The following is a 17,773-nucleotide window of genomic DNA, read 5'->3' as shown; positions in this document are numbered from 1 at the left end:
TTAAAGTTTTGGGGGTTTGGGGAAGAAACCACAGAGTCAGGTAGTGCATTCCAGGCATTGACCACTTTGTTGCTGAAGTCATATTTTCTGCAATCGAGTTTGGAGCGGTTTACCTTGAGTTTGTATCTATTATTTGCTCTGATATTGTTGTGGTTGAAGCTGAAGTAATCAATAATAATAATAACAACAACAACAACAACAACAAGTTGGAAAGGACCTTGGAGGTCTTCTCGTCCAACCCCCTGCCCAGGCAGGAAACCCTACACCATTTCAGACAAATGGTTATCCAACATTTTCTTAAAAATTTCCAGTGTTGGAGTATTTACAACTTCTGCAGGCAAGTTGTTCCACTTATTGTTCTAACTGTCAGGAAATTTCTCCTTAGTTCTAAGTTGCTTCTCTCCTTGATTAGTTTCCACCCATTGCTTCTTGTTCTACCCTCAGGTGCTTTGGAGAACAGCCCGACTCCCTCTTCTTTGTGGCAACCCCTGAGATATTGGAACACAGCTATCATGTCTCCCCTAGTCCTTCTTTTTATTAAACTAGGCATACCGAGTTCTTGCAACCGTTCTTCATATGTTTTAGCCTCCAGTCCCCTAATCATCTTTGTTGCCCTTCTCTGCACTCTTTCTAGAGTCTCAACATCTTTTTTACATTGTGGCGACCAAAACTGAATGCAATAGTCCAAGTGTGGCCTTACCAAGGCATTATAAAGTGGTATTAACACTTCACGTGATCTTGATTCTATCTCTCTGTTTATGCAGCCCAGAACTGTGTTGGCTTTTTTGGCAGCTGCTGCACACGGCTGGCTCATATCTAAATGGTTGTCCACTAGGACTCCAAGATCCTTCTCGCAGTTACAGTTAGTCATTGACAGATAGGAAATTGTGGTAGATTATTTTATGTACTACGCTTAGGTCCGACTGAAGTCGGCATAGTTCTAAATTGCCTAGGCCCAAAATTTGGAGTCTGGTGGCATAAGGTATTTTATTGGGAGCAGAGGAGTGGAGGACTCTTCTTGTGAAATATCTCTGGACTCTCTCAATTGTATTTATGTCCGATATGCAGGGCGGGTTCCAGACAGACGAGCTGTATTCAAGGATTGGTCTAGCAAAGGTTTTGTATGCTCTAGTTAGTAGTACAATATTACCAGAGAAGAATCTTCCCTTCCAACTCTGTTACTGATGACTGATGCCAAATATTCTCCCCCAAATAGTGTGAAGGAGGAACATCAAGACATCTTTTGCAGCCCGGAAAACCCCCCACCCACCTGCCTCCCCTGTCTAATTATTCTCCTTGTTTGGCAAAGGAGACCCCCGTCTTATTTCCGGCTTTCCCCCTTCCCATTTGTTACCAATCGGCTTCTCTCTGTGAAATGAATGAATATTTATACGTCTAGGGAAATCACATTGGGACACTTTGCGTTCACCGTTCCAGGATCCATCCAATGGTGGAATTGCCACCCCTTCCCCCATTCCACCCCCCCCCTCCCAACCCCCCAACCCCCAAATGCATCTGTTTCTCACAGAGTAGCAACATGAAGCATGATTCTGTGCTCATCACTCTTATATCCTCCGTAATAAGGAAGTGTGAGCATCGTTTGGAAACGTTTTTGCAACCTGGTCATTTTTAAAACAACTTCGGAGCTCAGATCCGATTTACTCCAGTTTGAGGTCCAAGCTGGAACTGGCTCACCCGATGGCACTCGTCCGTCATAAAAGCCGATTTTGAACCCGGGGCCTCTTTGCCAGGGGCTCAAGTCTCTCTGCCTGTTGGGATCCGCTCCATAATCGGTCTGGGAAAGCCAAACTCTGCCCAGCTCAGAGATCGGAGATACGACGCGAGTCCCGGGGCTATTTGCAAAACTCGGTTGCTTGGCCAACGTCTGGTATCCTTCAAACGGGGCATCGTGAGAAGGTTCTTCTGGCAAGCCCACGTTTGCTCAAGGGGAAAATGTCACGCGGCAATCGGACGTCGTCAAGTTGTACTTGATTAATCCTGAGGATGGAACGTTGGCGGGTCGGGATTTCTCAACCAGAGGAGAGCTGGTCTCTACATGGACAAGGAGGGGTTAAAAGAGAGGAGGGAGTGGGGGAGATTGGGAGACACCCCAAAGGAAACAGTTCTGGAGTCGGTCCTGTTCTAAACACCCCAGCATGCGACTGAGCTGGCCATGCGCAAAAGTCCATATCATCCGGCGCAACGAACAGCTCAGCAAAACCTCAGGGATACGTCAGGAGGGGTTAGGAGATACTTCCAAAAGAGGCTGGAAAAGGGAGACAGGGGTGGGGGTGGGGGGGTTAAGGAGGAAAAAAGAAGAACAGAAGGAATAAGTACAGAAGAAGCTGCAGCGACAGACCAAGGCATGCGAAAGAGACACACGAAGGGTAGGGGGTGTGGGCACCATATTCCTTGCAACATTAGGGGGCAGAGCATCATGTGCTGGAAGCAAAACGACGGGTCAGCCATGGGATAAATGTTCCTCTGGCCGGCCATTCCTGCAGGAATGGGGTACAGGTAGTCCTCGACTTACAACCACAATGGAGCCAGGAACGTACGTTGCATTAAGCGGGGGAATTTTATTCAGCGAGCATTTTTGCCCCCGTTGTACGGCTTTTCTTGCCACGGCTGTTCAGTAAATCGCCGCACATTGTTAAATTAGGTAACAATACGTTGTTAAGCGGATCTGGCTTCCAGCTTGTCAGAAGGTCGCAAAAGGGGATCACGTGACCCCGGGAAATTGCAACCGTCGTAAATACGAGTCGGTTGCTAAGTAGCCGGATGTAAATCATGTGACCGCGGGGAATGCTGCAACGGTCGTAAGTGTGAACAACAGTCGTTAAGTCCCTTTTTTTTCAGGGCCGTTGCAACTTGGTCACTAAACGAAGTGTTGTAAGTCGAGGACTAAATGTACTTGGCCAAGGAAGTTAACAGGAGCTGTCCGAGGTCCTGGGGCAGCTTTCCCAACCTGGAGGATTGGCCCGACGAGTATCGATTTCAACTCCCAGGGTTCCCTGCAAGGGCCTGCGGCCTGAGGAATTCTGGGAAACGAAGTCCACTATCGTATTTCTCCTGGTGACGCACAGCTCCATCCGGTGAGCTTTCCGAGCTGGGCGGCCAAAGAACTTTGAAGAAGGAGATCGATGCTGAGGCAATGGGGGATGGGGGAGACCAGCCAAATGGAAGCGAGAAAGGTGGGGAGCAGACGCCGAGGAGTGGGGGACAGGAAGGAAAAACGGGGAAAGTGGGGGGGAGACAAGGAGCGAAGGAGAGAGAGAGAGAGAGAGAGACGGAGACGGAGCAGAGAAACAGAGAAGGCAGAAGAGTTAAAGAGAGAAAACTGTAGGGCAGCTGCCCCTAACCTTTCAATGGGGCTGGTTTCCCCACAATGTTATAGTTCCATGATGGTGAACCTATGGCACCCATGCCAGAGGTGGTACGCAAAGCCCTCTCTGTGGGCACGTGTGCCATTGCCAGCTGCTCTTCTGGTTTACGGCACATGCACGCCAGCCAGCTGGATTTCGCGGGCGCCGGAAAAACAGCCCAAAAATGGCCTGGAAAATGGCCAAAAAACAGACCATTTTGGGGGCCGTTTTCAGGCCTTTCTTGGGCCATTTTCCAAGCTGTTTTTTTGGGCTGTTTTGGGGGCTGTTTTCCAGGCTCTTTCTGAGCCTTTTTTGGGCCGTTTTCCATCAAAAAGACCTCCAAAATGGCAAGAAAACGGCCCATAAAATGGCCTGAAAGCAGCCCAAAAAGTAGGCATGCACACAGGGCAGCTGGTCTCCAGTTTGGGCCCTCGGTGCCGACAAGGTTCGTCAACACTGTTATAGTTCGTGAGAGATGAAGGGAGGGCCCGCTTTCAAATTAGATGTGGTTTGCCTCTGGACAGGGGACCACAAGGAAATCCCAATCAGCTTGGGCAGGAGACCATGAGGAAATTCCCAGTTTAGATTGGGAAGTCCAAGACCCATCCGGGAAGCTTCTGTGGTGCTATTACGAAAACTCTAGAAACCCAAGTCAAGCTCAACTCAAAGACTTCATGAAGTCCCACAACATCTGGAGGGTGCTGCGTCGGGGAAGACCCGCCTACGAAAATACCATTTCTTTCTTCTCTCCTCCTTCCCTCTTTTAGTAACCCCTTTAGCGAGTTGCTACCTGTTACGCAACTCCCATCCCAAACTTCCCCATGAATTCAGAAGACAGATAAACTATGCTCAGCTGGATCGGCTACCTCAGGGGTGTCTAAACTCAGTTTCATTGCGGGCCGCATCAGGGACGTGTTTGACCTGGGGGGGGGGGGTCTGAGGGGGCGTAGCCAGGGTGGGCATGGCCAGCTTGACATCACTCGTTTCAGGGGGTGCCTGTGGGGGCCCGAGTGCTTTGCCAGCGAAAACGGGCTCCCGAGCTCTGTTTTCGCTGGCAGAGACACCGCGGGCCCGTCCTTTGCGGTTTCCAGGCCATCTCCTCTGGGCAGATTTAAGCACCCCGTGGGGCTGGATCTGGCCCGTGGGCCTTGAGTTTGACACCCCTTGTTCTGTCCCCCTCGCCTCAGTCCGAGCGATGGCTTAATTAGCCGGCACTATCAGCTCTGGCAGCAAACTAGCGAGCGTATGCCAAGTGCCTCTGTTATCTCCCTTGATGCTGATGAGTCAACAAACAGTACTTCAGCTCTAGTCAAGCAGTTGATTTGCCTGCTACGAAGAGGCATAGCAGCCCTAGCTGCTTTTATATTCTGTGGCTCCATGACTCAGCACTTCCTAGGTCTGCCCCACCCCTGCTTCTATTGTTCCCGCCTCTCCTGCCTACGAAACCTAGGGTTCAGCCAGGCCTGATTGCCATCAGCTGGGTCTGGAGGCGTGGCCTGGGGTGGGGGAAAAAGTCAGGGGACGGAGGCCTCGTTATCTCCTCCATCTGGCCTGCCTCTGGCTCCTGGAGCTGAGCCAGGGAAGCTGGTGCTCTCGAGTTAAATCTTGACGGCCCTTCCCCCTCACTTTCCAAGTCACTTTCTGGCAGGGAGCCCAGCTCGGGGGGAGGGGAGGGGGCGCAGACACAACACCCCTGGGCTGCCTGATTCGTCTAGTTCAGCAGCCTTGTTTTCTAAGTCGATCTTTCTCAACCTTGGTAAATTGAAGATGTGTGGATTCCCAGGACATTGGTTGTGTCTGAGTGGATTATTTGTGCCACTGAAGATTTACAAAAAAATCTAAATCTCAAATAAAACCAGGCAGGCAAAAGGGGAGAGAAAGAATGCGGTTTGCAACATCTGGGGAAAAATGAGAAGCCGCGGTTGCAACTAATCAAGGCAGGGAATGGCGGGATTTGTTAGCTCCATCTGTTGAATTTCTGCCTGATGCAATGTAAGGAAGCGATTCCATTAACTGCTTTTAGCCCGGATGGGTTTAAAGGTGGGCCTAGAGACAGACGGCTTGTCCTACCTTGACTGAGAAGCTGTAAATTGCGGACTTCCTCCCGCACCTGAAGCTGCAGCACCTGTTGGAGCACTTCCTGTCGCTGAGACTCCTGGATAATCCCCATGCGCTGCAGCTTCTCCCCGTTCAACCGCAAGAGGGCCCGACCTGCCAAAAGGGAAGCAAAAGAATGGCTCTTCCACCCGGCTCAAAGAAAGCTCTTGTGGTTTGGTGTAGTCGATAAGGCTGTGAGTTCTAGTCCCGCCTTAGCCATGAAAGCTGGCTGGGTGACTTTGGGCCAATCCCCAGGAGACAGTAAGTTCTAGTCCTGCCTGAGGCACGAAAGCCATCTGGATGACTTTGGGCCAATCCCAAGGAGACGATGAGTTCTAGTCCCGCCTTAGCCATGAAAACTAGCTGGGTGACTTTGGGCCAATCCCCAGGAGACAGTGAGTTCTAGTCCCGCCTTAGCCATGAAAGCAGGCTGGGTGACTTTGGGCCAATCCCCAGGAGACAGTAAGTTCTAGTCCTGCCTGAGGCACGAAAGCCATCTGGATGACTTTGAGCCAATCCCCAGGAGACGGTGAGTTCTAGTCCCGCCTTAGCCATGAAAGCCGGCTGGGTGACTTTGAGCCAATCCCCAGGAGACGGTGAGTTCTAGTCCCGCCTTAGCCATGAAAACTGGCTGGGTGACTTTGGGCCAATCCCCAGGAGACGGTGAGTTCTAGTCCCGCCTTAGCCATGAAAACCGGCTGGGTGACTTTGGGCCAATCCCCAGGAGACTGTGAGTTCTAGTCCCGCCTTAGCCATGAAAGCCACCTGGGTGACTTTGGGCACTTTGATTTGTTTATTTTCATCGGTTTACATGTACACTTCTAAGCAACATTCCAATATGTAAGTTTGCTTGATCGCTGTGTTCGATCATGCAACCATGGGGACGCTGCAATGGTCATAAGTCTGAAAAAAACGTCCATAAGTCCCTTTTTTTGGTGCTGTTGCAACTTCAAACGGTCATTTATTTTATTTATTTTTATTTTATTAAATTTTTATACCGCCCTTCTCCCGAAGGACTCAGGGCGGTGTACAGCCAGAAATAAAATACAAGATATATACAATTAAAAGGAATTAAAATATAGCAATTACTAAACGGCTGATAGTTAAAAATGAATTTAAAATTTAAAATATTAATAAAACCCCAATATAAAATCAAACTATTATGCCAGTCCCGCTTGAGTAAATAAATATGTTTTTAGCTCACGACGGAAGGTCCGAAGATCAGGCACTTGACGTAGGCCAGGGGGGAGTTCATTCCAGAGCCGATGCTCCCACAGAGAAGGCCCTACTCCTGGGGCCGCCAGCCGACATTGTTTGGCGGACGGCACCTGAGAGACCCTCTCTGTGAGGCGTCTGGTCGGTGGGAGGCATACGGTAACAGCAGGCGGTCTCGTAAGTACCCGGGTCCTAAGCCATGGAGCGCTTTAAAGGTGGTAACCAGAATCTTGAAGCGCACCCGAAAGACCACAGGAAGCCAGTGCAGACTACGGAGCAGTGGTGTTACATGGGAGCCTCGAGCGGCTTCCATTACTACTCGCGCAGCTGCATTCTGGACTAACTGCAGCCTCCGGGTGCACCTCAAGGGCAGCCCCATGTAGAGAGCATTGCAGTAATCCAGCCGAGACGTAACCAGAGCATGAAATGAACTGTGGTCATGAAATGAACTGTGGTAAGACGAGGCTTATCTGTGTTTGGAAGACCAAACGTGGGGTCTCTTTGGAGGTGTTCTTGATAGCCCTTTGCTCTTGAGAAAGGCCTCCCCTACCACAGTCAATAATGCAGCTCTGTCCAGACCAGGGGTCTGCAAATTTGGCTCTTTTAAGATTTGTGGACTTCAGCTTTGCTGGCTGAGGGACTCTGGGAGTTGAAGTCCACAAGTCTTAAAAGAGCCAAGTTTGCAGACCCCTGGTCCAGACCGATGACTTCTTGAAGGAATTCATTTCCTCAGGCCGGATTCTCCAAGCTTTTATCTTCCATCCAAGCTCGTTTTGCGGGACCCCCCCCTTGGCGGACGGAGGCAATCCGCCGCGCATCCCCCAAGGAAGGCATCGGGAGTTTCCCATCATGCCTCGCTCTTCGTCGCTAGGGGCCGTTCGGCACAGCGGCCTTATCACATCTCCCGTTTTTCCCACTTCCTCTGCTTCCAATTCAAGAAGCTGTCTTTATTTCCAGCAGAAGGAATTGAGTGAGTGGTTCCATTAGTGTTTTATTATTATGGCCCCTGGGGCAATGACGGGCTCATTCTTCGTGAATGGAGGGGAAAAGTTTTAAAGCAATAATAATCAAAGAACCACTCACTCACACACACATATAGACATGTAACAAAGGCATTACGCCTCACCCAATTCTGTATTGATTCCTCATCTCCTGCTATATTTGTTTTCCTGCCATTCTGGAAACACACCAGTGGGGACAGAAGATAACCTATATTTAATTCTAGGCCGTCCCAACTGAATGAATGAAAACCAACCAACCATCGAAAATAAAACAGGAAAGTCAGGGAAAACAAACAAACCCCAAGCTAAACTACAGAGTCATCCTGAAGGCCAGACGAAGGAACCATGGATGGGAACTGAACAAGGAGAGATTCAACCTGGAAATAAGGAGGAATTTTCTGACAGTGAGAAACTATCAATCGATGGAACAGAAGTTGCCTTCGGAAGTTGTGGGAGCTTCATCACTGGAGGCTTTCAAGAAGAGACTGGACTGCCATCTGTCAGAAATGGTGTAGGGTCTCCTGCTTGGGTGGGAGGGGGGGTTGGACGATGACCTACAAGGTCCCTTTCAACTCTGTTAACCTATATCTTAATCTGTATCCTGGCCAAGGATAATAGGACCTGTTGATTGTCCACGGCTTTGCCTGTTGTGCCTCATCCTCCCTCCTCTCCACCCGGGCCTGTTATCAGACTCGGAGTCTGTTAATGAAGATGAACGGCCTGTCAAGCCTCCAGCCCTGGCCCTGGCCCCATGCCCGGAGAGGATGTCAGGAGTGAAGAGAGAAGCCCGATAAACTTCACTCCTACAGCGTGTGAGCAGGAAGCCAGCCACGTGCTGGAATTACTGACAACAGATCCAGCTGAAGAGATTTCAAAGTGGGAGGATCCTCGCTTCCGGAGATCTGAGAGGCGACGCCAGCAGAAGGAAGGGAGGGGCAGGCCTGGATAAATGCTGAGTCATGGAGCCACACCACACAACCTATATAAAGGGCCTGCTTTTGGCATTCCAACCTTGAGGCAAGCAAAGTCTCATCTAGTTTGCTGATATCGGACTCTATCGCTGAAGTCACAACTTGGACTCCTGCCTGCCCTGAGAAACCTCGAAGGAATCTGGCAAACTGCAGAGGCTTCGTTGCCACGTTTGATACGGACTTCCTTGACCCGGTCGTCGGAGGGGGGATAGGACACGACATTGCCATTCTTCAGCGTGCCCTGACGAATGCCCTACCTGTGATAGCGTGATGTGAGAAGGCCTCCACGTAGATGAGATAATTGTGCGGGCAATGCTTCTTCAGCCATTTGCACACATCCTGCTGGGTCCATAGCACCACTGGCTTGGTAAGGCTCCCTAAGGTAGGGCTGGTGTGGTAGATCCCATAGTGTTCATAAGTCCGGCTCTAATAGTATCAAAGAAGGAAGAAAAGAGCAAAGAACGGCATTACAGAGCATAGAATTTGCAGTGTTACAAAACTGGAGTTTTGAAGAATTTGGCACCAATGTTTATTCCTAAATAGAACATTTACGCACCAATGTTTATTCTTGCATCAAGAATAATAATAATAAGAAGAAGAAGAATAGAATTTTATTGGCCAAGTGTGATTGGACACACAAGGAATTTGTCTTGGTGCATAGGCTCTCAGTGTACATAAAAGAAAAGATACGTTCATCAAGGTACAACATTTACAACACAAATGATGGTCAATATATCAATATAAATCATAAGGATTGCCAGCAACAAAGTTACAGTCATACAGTAATAAGTGGAAAGAGATTGGTGATGGGAATGATGAGAAGATTAATAGTAGTGCAGATTTAGTAAATAGTTTGAGGGAATTATTTGTTTAGCAGAGTGATGGCCTTCGGGAAAAAACTGTCCTTGTGTCTAGTTGTTCTGGTGTGCAGTGCTCTATAGCGTCGTTTTGAGGGTAGGAGTTAAAACAGTTTATGTCCTGGATGTGAGGGATCAAACATTTTTTTTAAAAAGTCAGCAGGTTTGAGTGCTCCAACACTGGAGGTTTTGAAGAAGAGATTGGACAACCACTTGTTTGAAATGGTTTCGGGTTCCTACTTGACCAGGGGGTTGGACTAGAAGACCTCCAAGGTCCCTTCCAACTCTCTTGTTATTGTTATTTTGTTATTCGGATGGGTTATTTTACTTTACTTTACGAGCAACAAAGATGATTAGGGGACTGGAGGCTAAAACATATGAAGAACGATTGCAGGAACTCGGTATGCCTAGTTTAATGAAAAGAAGGACTAGGGGAGACATGATAGCAGTCTTCCAATATCTCAGGGGTTGCCACAAAGAAGAGGGAGTCAAGATATTCTCCAAAGCACCTGAGGGTAGAACAAGAAGCAATGGGTGGACAAATAAGTGCACAAAAGTGCCTACCGTTCCTGTCCTATTTGTTTCCTTTCAATATATGTGCTTGTATATAATGTTGTGACAAAAATAAATAAAAATAAAAAAAATAAAAAAATAAAAAACTAATCAAGGAGAGAAGCAACTTAGAACTAAGGAGAAATTTCCTGACAGTTAGAACAATTAATCAGTGGAACAACTTGCCTGCAGAAGTTGTGAATGCTCCAACACTGGAGATTTTTAAGAAAATGTTGGATAACCATTTGTCTGAAATGGTGTAGGGTTTCCTGCCTGGACTAGAAGACCTCCAAGGTCCCTTCCAACTCTGATATTATTATTATTACTTTGGAACTGTAACAATTCATGCAAGAGGAACTTGCCATATTTGCATTAGATGTGAAGATTGGATAATTTTTAGTGTGTTCATTTGTTTTGGAAATCTATTTTCCAAAGCACCTGAACGCCAGACAAGGAATAATGGATGGAAACTGATCCGGGAGAGATTCAACCTGGAAATAAGGAGGAATTTCCTGACATTGAGAACAATCCACCCATGGAACAGAAGTTGCCTTCAGAAGTTGTGGGAGTTTCATCACTGGAAGCTTTCAAGAAGAGATTAGACTGCCATTTGTCAGAAATGTTGTAGAGTCTCCTGCTTGGGTGGGAGATTAGATAGATGACCTACAAGGTCCCTTCCAACTCTGTTGATCTGTATCAGTTTCTGGTTTGACAAATTGTACAAAACTAGAAAGTGGGTTGATTCAGCTATCAGGTTAAGTGGGTAGCATGAACACATTCCCAAGATAATGAGGCTATCCCAGCTACGTAGAAACACCTATTTTTTTCAGGGCTTATATAAATATGATATTTTATGCAAATAAAATGTAACAGTTTTGAAAAATAGGATTTTTGTTTTGTTTTTGTGTTGGGAGACCAAATGGTTGAAAGCAAACATTCGAAATGATTTGAAAGCAAGCAAGGCAGCCAGTTTGGTCTAGTGCAATGGTTCTCAACCTTTATAGTGCTGCGACCCCTTTAATACAATTCCCCACGATGTGGCAACCCCAACCGATCTCAGCACGCCTCAGCAACCGCAGAAGGGGAAAAAAAGCGGCAAACTGTTTTTTTGAATTTATCGCGCCTGAAGCTGTATTGGCTAGCGATCTGAACTGCTTGCGATTGCCTTGAGGACAGAGGCATTAAAGCGGAGACTCCTCCCCTATTAAGTTTATCGCGCCTGAAGCCAGATTAGGCTAGCGATGGGGAGCGATTGCAGCTGGCTTGAGAGGGAGACGTCAGAGCAAAGATTTCTCTCTTTTTTAATTCATCGCGCCTGAAGCCGAATTCGGCTAGCGATTTGAAGAGCCTGCAGCTGGCTTGTGGAGTCAACCATTGGAGCGCGATTCTTCGACTCCCAAGTATACTTGGCATGGGACCGGGATACCTACGGGACCGCCTGCTGCCACCATGTACCTCCCATTGTCTAGTGCGTCCAGTCCGCTCTCACAGGGAGGGCCTCCTCAGGGTACTGTCAGCCAACCAATGTTGGCTGGCGGCCCCCAGGGGAAGAGCGTTCTCTGTGGGGGCTCTGGCCCTGTGGAACGATCTGCCAGTGGGACTCCGTCTTCTCCCTGATCTTCGGACCTTTAAGCGCGAGCTCAAGACCTTCTTTTTTCACCAAGCGGGGCTGGCCTAATTGATTGATTAATTTTAACACTGGGTTTTTAGTGGGCTTTTAATAGGGGTCTTAATCTATTTTGTAATTTTGTAATTTTCTTATTTAATATTTTTAACATACAGCTATTGAATTAGATTTTTAACTGGATATTGTATTTTAAAATTTTTTGATTATTGGTGTTTTATTTTGCTGTACACCGCCCTGAGTCTTCGGAGAAGGGCGGTATAAAAATTTGAAAAATAAATAAATAAATACTTCCCATATTTCCGATGGTCTTAGGCGGCCCCTGGCAAATCGTCATTCGACCCCCAACGGGGTCGCGACCCACAGGTTGAGAACCCTGGTCTAGTGGTTAAGGCAGCAGGCTAGAAAGCGGGAGACTGTGAGTTCAAGTCCCATGAAAGCCAGCCAGGTGACTTTGCTGGCTGAGGAACTCTGGGAGTTGAAGTCCACAAGTCTTAAAAGAGCCGAGTTTGCAGACCCCTGACCTAGGAGTTCTCATTTCAAAAGATCTAAGCCCCAGAGTTCACTGTAATAACATTGCTAAAAAGGCATTAAGAGTTGTCAACCTTATTTTACGAGGTTTTCTCTTTGGTAATGCTATACTTTTGCCAGAGCTATCCTTGAATACTGCTCACCTGCCTGAAATCCACACCTGGATTTCGGACATTAATACATTAGAGAGGGTCCAGAGATATTTTACAAGAAGAGTACTCAACTCCTCTGCTTGCAATAAAATTCCTTATACATTGAAATTTTAGGCCTGGATAATCTTGAACTACGCCGTCTACATTACGACCTAAGCTTAACACACAAAATTATCTACCATAACGTCCTACCTGTTAATGACTATTTTAACTTCAACCACAATAACACGAGGGCTATCAATAGAGACAAACTAAATCTAATCCGCTCTAATCTTGATTGCAGAAAATACGACTTCAGCAATAGCGCAGGAAATGTCTGGAACACTCTACGTGATCCTGCTGTTAGTCTCTCTAATCCCCACACCTTGTACTGTAAACTGTCTACCATGGACCTTTCATGTTTCTTAAGAGGGCCCTAAGGGGGCATGCATAAGCGCACCTACCATCCCTGCCCTACTGTCCCCATTTCTATGTACTCATTTTATGTGTTTATGACTATGTTTGCATCTCTTAAAAGAAAGACAAGTTTAACTAATTCAACATTTTTATAAGCGAGCGTACAGTATACAGGGCTGGGAAGTGGCTCAACAAGCTAATGCACTCTGTTATTAACACACAGCTGCCTGCAATTACAATTACTGCAGGCTCGAGTCCCACCAGGCCCAAGGTTGACTCAGCCTTCCATCCTTTATAAGGTAGGTAAAATGAGGATCCAGATTGTTGGGGGGGGCAATACAAGTTGATTTTGTATATAATATACAAATGGATGAGACTATTGCCTTAAACAATGTAAGCCGCCCTGAGTCTTCGGAGAAGGGCGGGATATAAATTCAGATTAAAAAAAAAAAATGCGTCGTTACGGTTGCTGTTCACCTCATTTTGAGGTTGTTAATAAGAGATTTATTCTTAACTATTAATTGGAATCTGATTTTTTTGGTAGCTTTATGGGTAGTCCTCACTTCGTGACTGCCTCCTTTTGTGGCTGTTCAGTTACGATGGTACTGAAAAAGTAATTTTATGACCAATCCTTGCATTTATGGTTTTTGCAGGTTTGCAAAGCAAAGGAAAGCTGAAGGTAAGACCAGAAGCAGAGATGCGGTCTCAGTTAGGGATGGCTTTGCTTAACGTGGCTGGTCCCAATTGTGGTTATTAAACAAGGACTAACTGTAATCCATTATTCTCCATCCTATACTATTAAATCATTCTATTTTTTTTTTACTCCTTTGTCTGCTGACAACTTCTTCCTTTAAATCTTGGCCGTTCACGGCAGGCTGGATCTAACTAATCCTGATAAGTAAAACTGGAGGAGAATGAAATTTGCAGGGACCGGCGTTCTTGACTTGTTTCCAAAGGCAAATTGGAAACTGATCTAAACAATCTGTGCCCAAAAGTGACAGCATTTTTTCCTGAAAAGTGCTGAGCCCGCAGAAAATGGCATTATCCAGAATTCCTTTGTCACCAAGTTATAAGTAGCCAGCAATTCACTAGCAATTTCCTAGAGACATATATATTTTTGGTTTGGTTTTTTTTTTTGCAAATTGGCAAAATGTCTGAATCCGTTTCTCTTCTCTCCCTATTTATTTCAAACCAACCTATGTTGGCATTAATATGAACCTACGAATGGTTCGTATTCATATTCAGAAAGGAAGGAAGGAAGGAAGGAAGGAAGGAAGGAAGGAAGGAAGGAAGGAAGGAAGGAAGGAAGAAAGAAAGAAAGAAAGAAAGAAAGAAAGAAAGAAAGAAAGAAAGAAAGACTCTAGCAGTATGTGGATCAAGAACTACCAAAAGTACAGGCAGATTTCGAAAAGGCAGAGGAACTAGAGATCAAATTGCCAACATACGCTGGATCATGAAGAAAGCTAGAGAGTTCCAGAAAAAGATCTGCTTCATTGACTATTCTAAAGCCCTTGATTGTGTGGATCAAACTGTGGCAAGTTCTTAAAGAGATGGGAGTACCAGACCATCTTATTTGTCTCTTGAGAAACCCGTATGCGGGTCAAGAAGGAACAGTGAGAACTGGACACGGAACCATGGATTGGTTCAAAATTGGGAAAGGAGCCCGCCACTCACACGGAACCATCCCCTCCCTCCAGCCTGTCAATCTGCAAAGACAAAATTTACATTGGGGAACTCTGAGTTAGGCTATTACAGGCCTTGACTTACAACCATTTGTTGAGCGTTGAAGTAACAACCACACTAAAAAAAGTCTTCCAACCAGTCCTTGCATTTAAAACTGTTATAGTATCCCTACGGTTATATGATCAAAATTTAGGTGTTTCGCTGAGGGTAATATCATGGTGACGCAGTGACTGGAATGCAGAATTGCAGGCTAACTCTGCCGACTGCCAGGAGTTTGATCCGGACCGGCTGAAGGTTGACTCAGCTTTCCATCCTTCTCAGGTCAGTAAAATGAGGACCCTGATTATTGTGGCAAGATGCTAACCTTGTAAACCGCTCAGAGAAGGCTATAAAGTACCGTGAAGCAGTATATAAATCTAAGTGCTACTGCTAATGTAGATTAGGCTCCTCAGGGACCATGGGTGGGATTCAGCCGGTTCAGACTGGTTCGGGCTAACCAGATGCTAATTTTTACAGGGACGCGCTGAGGATTTTGTTCAGTATCTGTCTGATAAAATCGCTCAGATTCGGGACGGCTTGGACACTGATTGGATAGATTCAGGTGGGATGGCGGAGACAAGTCTTGAGAATGTTATCTGGGCTGAGTTCGATCCTGTGACTCCTGAGGACATGGACAGGTTGTTGGGTAGGTTGAACTCCACCACATATTTATTGGACCCGTGTCCCTCCTGGATGGTGCTGGCCACTCGGGAGGTTACACGAGGCTGGCTCCAGGAAGTTACCAACGCTTCTTTGTTGGAGGGTATCTTCCCCGCCGCTTTGAAAGAGGCGGTGGTGAGGCCCCTCCTCAAGAAGCCCTCCCTGGACCCGGCTGTTTTAGCGAACTATCGTCCAGTCTCCAACCTTTGCTTTGTGGTGAAGGTTGTTGAGAGTGTGGTGGCAAATCAGTTTCCTCAACACCTGGAGGAAACTGTCTATCTGGACCCGTTCCAGTCCGGTTTCAGACCCGGTTACAGCACCGAGACGGCTTTGGTCGTGTTGGTGGATGACCTCTGGAGAGCCCGGGACAGGGGTTGTTCCTCTGTCCTGGTTCTATTAGATCTCTCGGCGGCTTTTGATACCATCGACCATGGTATCCTGCTGCGACGGTTGGGGGGATTGGGATTGGGAGGCACCGTTTATCGGTGGTTCTCCTCCTATCTCTCTGACCGTTCGCAGACGGTGTTGGCAGGGGGGCAGAGGTCGGCCCCAAGGCGCCTCACTTGTGGGGTGCCTCTCCTGTTCAACATCTATATGAAGCCGCTGGATGAGGTTATCCGTGGTTTCGGGGTGGATTATCATCTGTACGCTGATGATACTCAGCTGTACATTTCCACCCCGAACCACCCCAATGAAGCCGTTGAGGTGATGGGCCGGTGTCTTGAGGCCGTGCAGGTCTGGATGGGGAGGAACAGGCTCCGACTCAACCCTTCCAAGACAGAGTGGCTGTGGGTGCCGGCGTCCCGGTACAGTCAGCTTACAACATCGCTGACTGTGGGGGAGGAAGTACTGACCCCCAGGGAGGGAGTGCGCAACTTAGGCATTCTCCTGGATGATCGGCTGTCCTTAGAGGATCATTTGACAGCCGCCGCCAGGGGAGCTTTTATCAGGTCCACCTGATCCGCCAGTTGCGCCTTCCTTGACCGGGACGCCTTACGCACGGTCACTCACGCCCGCCACTTCCCGCCTGGACTATTGCAATGCTCTCTACATGGGGCTCCTTGAAGAGCACCCGAGGCTCCAGTTAGTCCAGAATGCGCCGCTGGTGATAGAGGGAGCACCGCGCTGCTCCCATATAACACCTATCCTGCGCGGCCTACACTGGCTACCGGTAGTCTTCCGGGTGCAATTCAAGGTTTTGGTTACCACCTTTAAAGCGCTCCATGGCTTAGGACCGGGATACCTTCGAGACCGCCTTCTGCCGCCGATTGCCTCCCAACGACCTGTGCGCTCCCTCCCAGGAGTCTCCACGCGGCCTGTTTTGGATGCCTGGTGCAAGGCCCGCGTGGAGGCACTGGGAGGGCAAAAAACGGGCCTCCCAGAAGTCTGGAAATGGGCCCGTATCTGGCCTCTGGAGGGCCTCCGGTGCCCAGGGGAGGCCATTTTTGTCCTCCTGGAGGCTCGGGAAAGCCTCTGGAGCCTGGGGAGGGTGAAAAGGCCCCCCCCATGGTGCAGGAGACTGAGTAGGCCACACCCACCATGGCCACGCCCACCCAGCAATCAGGCAGAGAACCCGTTGCTAAAATTATTGAATCCCACCCCTGGGTACACCCCGGGTAACATGTCACGGCTAAATAATCTACACATTCTGGGTGCTGGGCCTCATAAGGACCTCCCAGCAAGAAGCAGCGTGAGCACTGAAAATAATAATAATAAAAAAACTACCGTTAATGCTATATTCTTTTCACACCATATGAAATAAATAAGAAAAGGTGTTGGGCAACTGGCATATAATTACAACAGCCACAGCATGCTGCGGTCATGTGACTCTGATTTAAAATGGGGGGTTTTTTTGGCCGCAAACCAGTGTTTACGTCCGGCGACCTGCTGTATGAGTGACGCCCCTTATGGCTGTAATTCTGCTCTCAATGATTCAATGTCTGTTATTAACAGCAGCTGCTTGCAATTACTGCAGGTTCAAGTCCCACCAGGCCCAAGGTTGACTCAGCCTTCCATCCTTTATAAGGTAGGTAAAATGAGGACCCAGATTGTTGGGGGCAATAAGTTGACTTTGTATATAATATACAAATGGATGAAGACTATTGCTTAACACATTGTAAGCCGCCCTGAGTCTTCGGAGAAGGGCAGGATATAAATGCAAATAAATAAATAAAAATAAAAATAAAAATAAATGTATGTCAAGGACTATCTGCATGGCACAGATGTCTAGGGAGAAACTCAGTCATCCAGGTCAGGTTCGCCCCCAAGGTGATTTTCCAAAAGGCAACTGGGTTTTGTTTTGTTTTTTCCTTGAAGACGTTTCACTTCTCATCCAAGAAGCTTTTTCGGTTCGGAAATGAACCGACGAAGCTTCTTGGATGAGAAGTGAAATGTTTTCAAGGAAAACAAAACCAAGGTAATCCAGCTGCCTTTTGAAAAAAAGCACCTTCGGGACACGTATTGCACAGACTGACTCAGATCTGGGCAGGAAGTCCTGGTTGGTTCACATCAGAGGTGGCTTTCAGCCGGTTCAGATAGGTTCGCCCGAACCGGTAGCGGAAATCACAGGTGGGCCCGCCCCTGCACACCTGCCCGCCCCTATGCTATCCTATGTAGGCACGTTTTTGAGG

General features: G+C 47.6%; 1 protein-coding gene across 1 annotated transcript in view; it reads right to left on the bottom strand.

Annotated features, from left to right (window-relative positions):
* Positions 1-2,274: 2,274 nt before the first annotated feature.
* The window catches only part of SAMD10 (sterile alpha motif domain containing 10), a gene marked incomplete at its 5' end in the record, with an annotated part of 59,058 nt that continues 43,559 nt past the window's right edge, over positions 2,275-17,773 (bottom strand). Inside the window, 3 exons of the mRNA XM_058176716.1 lie at positions 2,275-3,146; positions 5,436-5,576; positions 8,907-9,075. Coding sequence (XP_058032699.1) covers positions 2,998-3,146; positions 5,436-5,576; positions 8,907-9,075 — 459 coding nt within the window. The remainder of the gene's footprint in view (positions 3,147-5,435; positions 5,577-8,906; positions 9,076-17,773) is intronic.

The sequence above is a fragment of the Ahaetulla prasina genome, chromosome 3, assembly GCF_028640845.1.
Source record: "Ahaetulla prasina isolate Xishuangbanna chromosome 3, ASM2864084v1, whole genome shotgun sequence".
Lineage (NCBI taxonomy): Eukaryota > Metazoa > Chordata > Lepidosauria > Squamata > Colubridae > Ahaetulla > Ahaetulla prasina.
This window is presented reverse-complemented; position numbering and strand designations above follow the sequence as displayed.